General features: G+C 46.8%; 1 protein-coding gene across 1 annotated transcript in view; it reads left to right on the top strand.

Annotated features, from left to right (window-relative positions):
* The window catches only part of LOC117940919 (phosphatidylinositol 4,5-bisphosphate 3-kinase catalytic subunit alpha isoform-like), a gene marked incomplete at its 5' end in the record, with an annotated part of 16,198 nt that extends 14,652 nt beyond the window's left edge, over positions 1–1,546 (top strand). The window contains 2 exons of the mRNA XM_034866041.1: positions 66–214; positions 1,422–1,546. Of these exons, the coding sequence (XP_034721932.1) occupies positions 66–214; positions 1,422–1,546 (274 nt within the window). The remainder of the gene's footprint in view (positions 1–65; positions 215–1,421) is intronic.
* Between the last annotated feature and the right edge of the window lie 376 nt (positions 1,547–1,922).

Raw genomic sequence — 1,922 nt, 5'->3', positions numbered from 1 at the left:
TGTGTCTCAGGTTCCATGAGATGTGTTATAAAGCCTACTTGTCTGTCTGCCTGTCTGTGTCTCAGGTTCCAGGAAATGTGTTATAAAGCCTACCTGGCCATCCGGCAGCACGCCAGCCTCTTCATCAACTTGTTCTCGCTGCTGCTCGGCTGTGGGATGCCTGAACTGCAGAGCTTTGACGACATTGCCTACCTGAGAAAGACCCTGGCTCTAGGTAAGACAGACAGGTATAGAGAGACTGACAGATAGAGAGACAGGTAGTGGAAGAGGAGGAAAGCCCTGGCTCTGGGTAAGACAGACAGGTGCAGAGAGAAAGATGAGTGGAGAGACAGGTACAGAGAGACAGGTAGAGAAAGAGGAGGGAAACCCTAGCTCTGGGTAAGACAGACATGTGTAGACAGGTGGACAGAGAAATGCTAAAAGTCTGACTCATCTCTATACCATGGTCTTTGAATGTTGCTAGCATAGCATTAGCCTTGGGGCTCTGAGCGGAGCGGTCCTTACATGTTGTATCTATGGTCTGTCCTAGTTCCTGGAGTAGTGAACAATGTTTGCATTACATAAGAACCATTAACACCTTATAATATTGGTACATGAATTAACATGAATTCATGCACGAGAAAGCATTACTTTCTTCATGTAGTACTTCAGGAACTACCATTGATGTACGAGGATTAATAGTATCTCATTCATGACTTAATGAGAACCCTTACCCTAGTGTCTCATTCATGACTTAATGGGAACCCTAACCCTAGTCTCTCATTCATGACTTAATGGGAACCCCAACCCTAGTCTCTCATTCATGACTTAATGGGAACCCCAACCCTAGTCTCTCATTCATGAATTAATGGGAACCCTAACCCCTTTCTCTCATTCATTACTTAATGGGAACCCCAACCCTACTCTCTCATTCATGACTTAATGGGAACCCTAACCCTAGTATCTCATTCATGACTTAATGGGAACCCTACCCCTAGTATCTCATTCATGATTTAATGGGAACCCCAACCCTAGTGGAACCCTAACCCTAGTATCTCATTCATGACTTAATGGTTGAGCTTGTCCATTGTGACAATGGATGCCTCGTTGGGAATTACCTCTGCCATCTGTCCTGATTTCATGTCATTTCACTAACTCATTTCAGATCGTGTCCTCAGTAATCCCACCCCCTCCACTGGTTCCACCTGTTTTTATCTGTTTCACGTGGTTCTACCTGGTTTCACCTGTTTTCGTTTACTTTCATCTGGTTTTACCCGGTTCCACCTCCTTTCAACTTCAGCATTATCTAACTTTAGAAATAATGAATAAAACTCATAGAACTCTACAAGAATGTCTCACTTTCTTCTGTTTGTGTCTGCCTGTCTGTATATCTGTCTGTCTCTCCACCTGTCTGTCTGTCTCTCCACCTGTCTGTCTCTCAGAGAAGAGCCAGCAGGAGGCGTTGGAGTATTTCACCAAACAGATGAATGACGCTCATCACGGGGGCTGGAGCACCAAGATGGACTGGATCTTCCACACCATCAGACATATGCCCAACGAACACTGACGCACACGCACACACAGATGCACACACACAGATAGAGATACACACACACACACACACACACACACACACACACACACACACACACACAGATGAGATGTATTATCTGTGATTGATAAAGACCTTAGACTTACTGACACGCAACAGAAACACCCCAGGAGTGTGGAGGTGAGGGGTAAATGCAGCAAAATATCCATCCTTCCTTCTTTGCTCATCCAGGGGTGGGTCTCGGGGGGACCAGCTCCAGCAGGGGACTGCAAACTTCCCTTTCCCGAGCCACATCAACCAGCTCCGACCGGGGGGTCCTGAGGTGTTCCCAGGCCAGGTTGGAGATATGATCACTCCACCTAGTCCTGGCCCGAGCTCCAGATGGGGGCCC

This window comes from Etheostoma cragini, unplaced genomic scaffold, assembly GCF_013103735.1.
Source record: "Etheostoma cragini isolate CJK2018 unplaced genomic scaffold, CSU_Ecrag_1.0 ScbMSFa_3753, whole genome shotgun sequence".
NCBI lineage: Eukaryota > Metazoa > Chordata > Actinopteri > Perciformes > Percidae > Etheostoma > Etheostoma cragini.
Note: the sequence above shows the minus strand (reverse complement) of the source record. Positions and strands in the feature narration are given on the sequence as shown.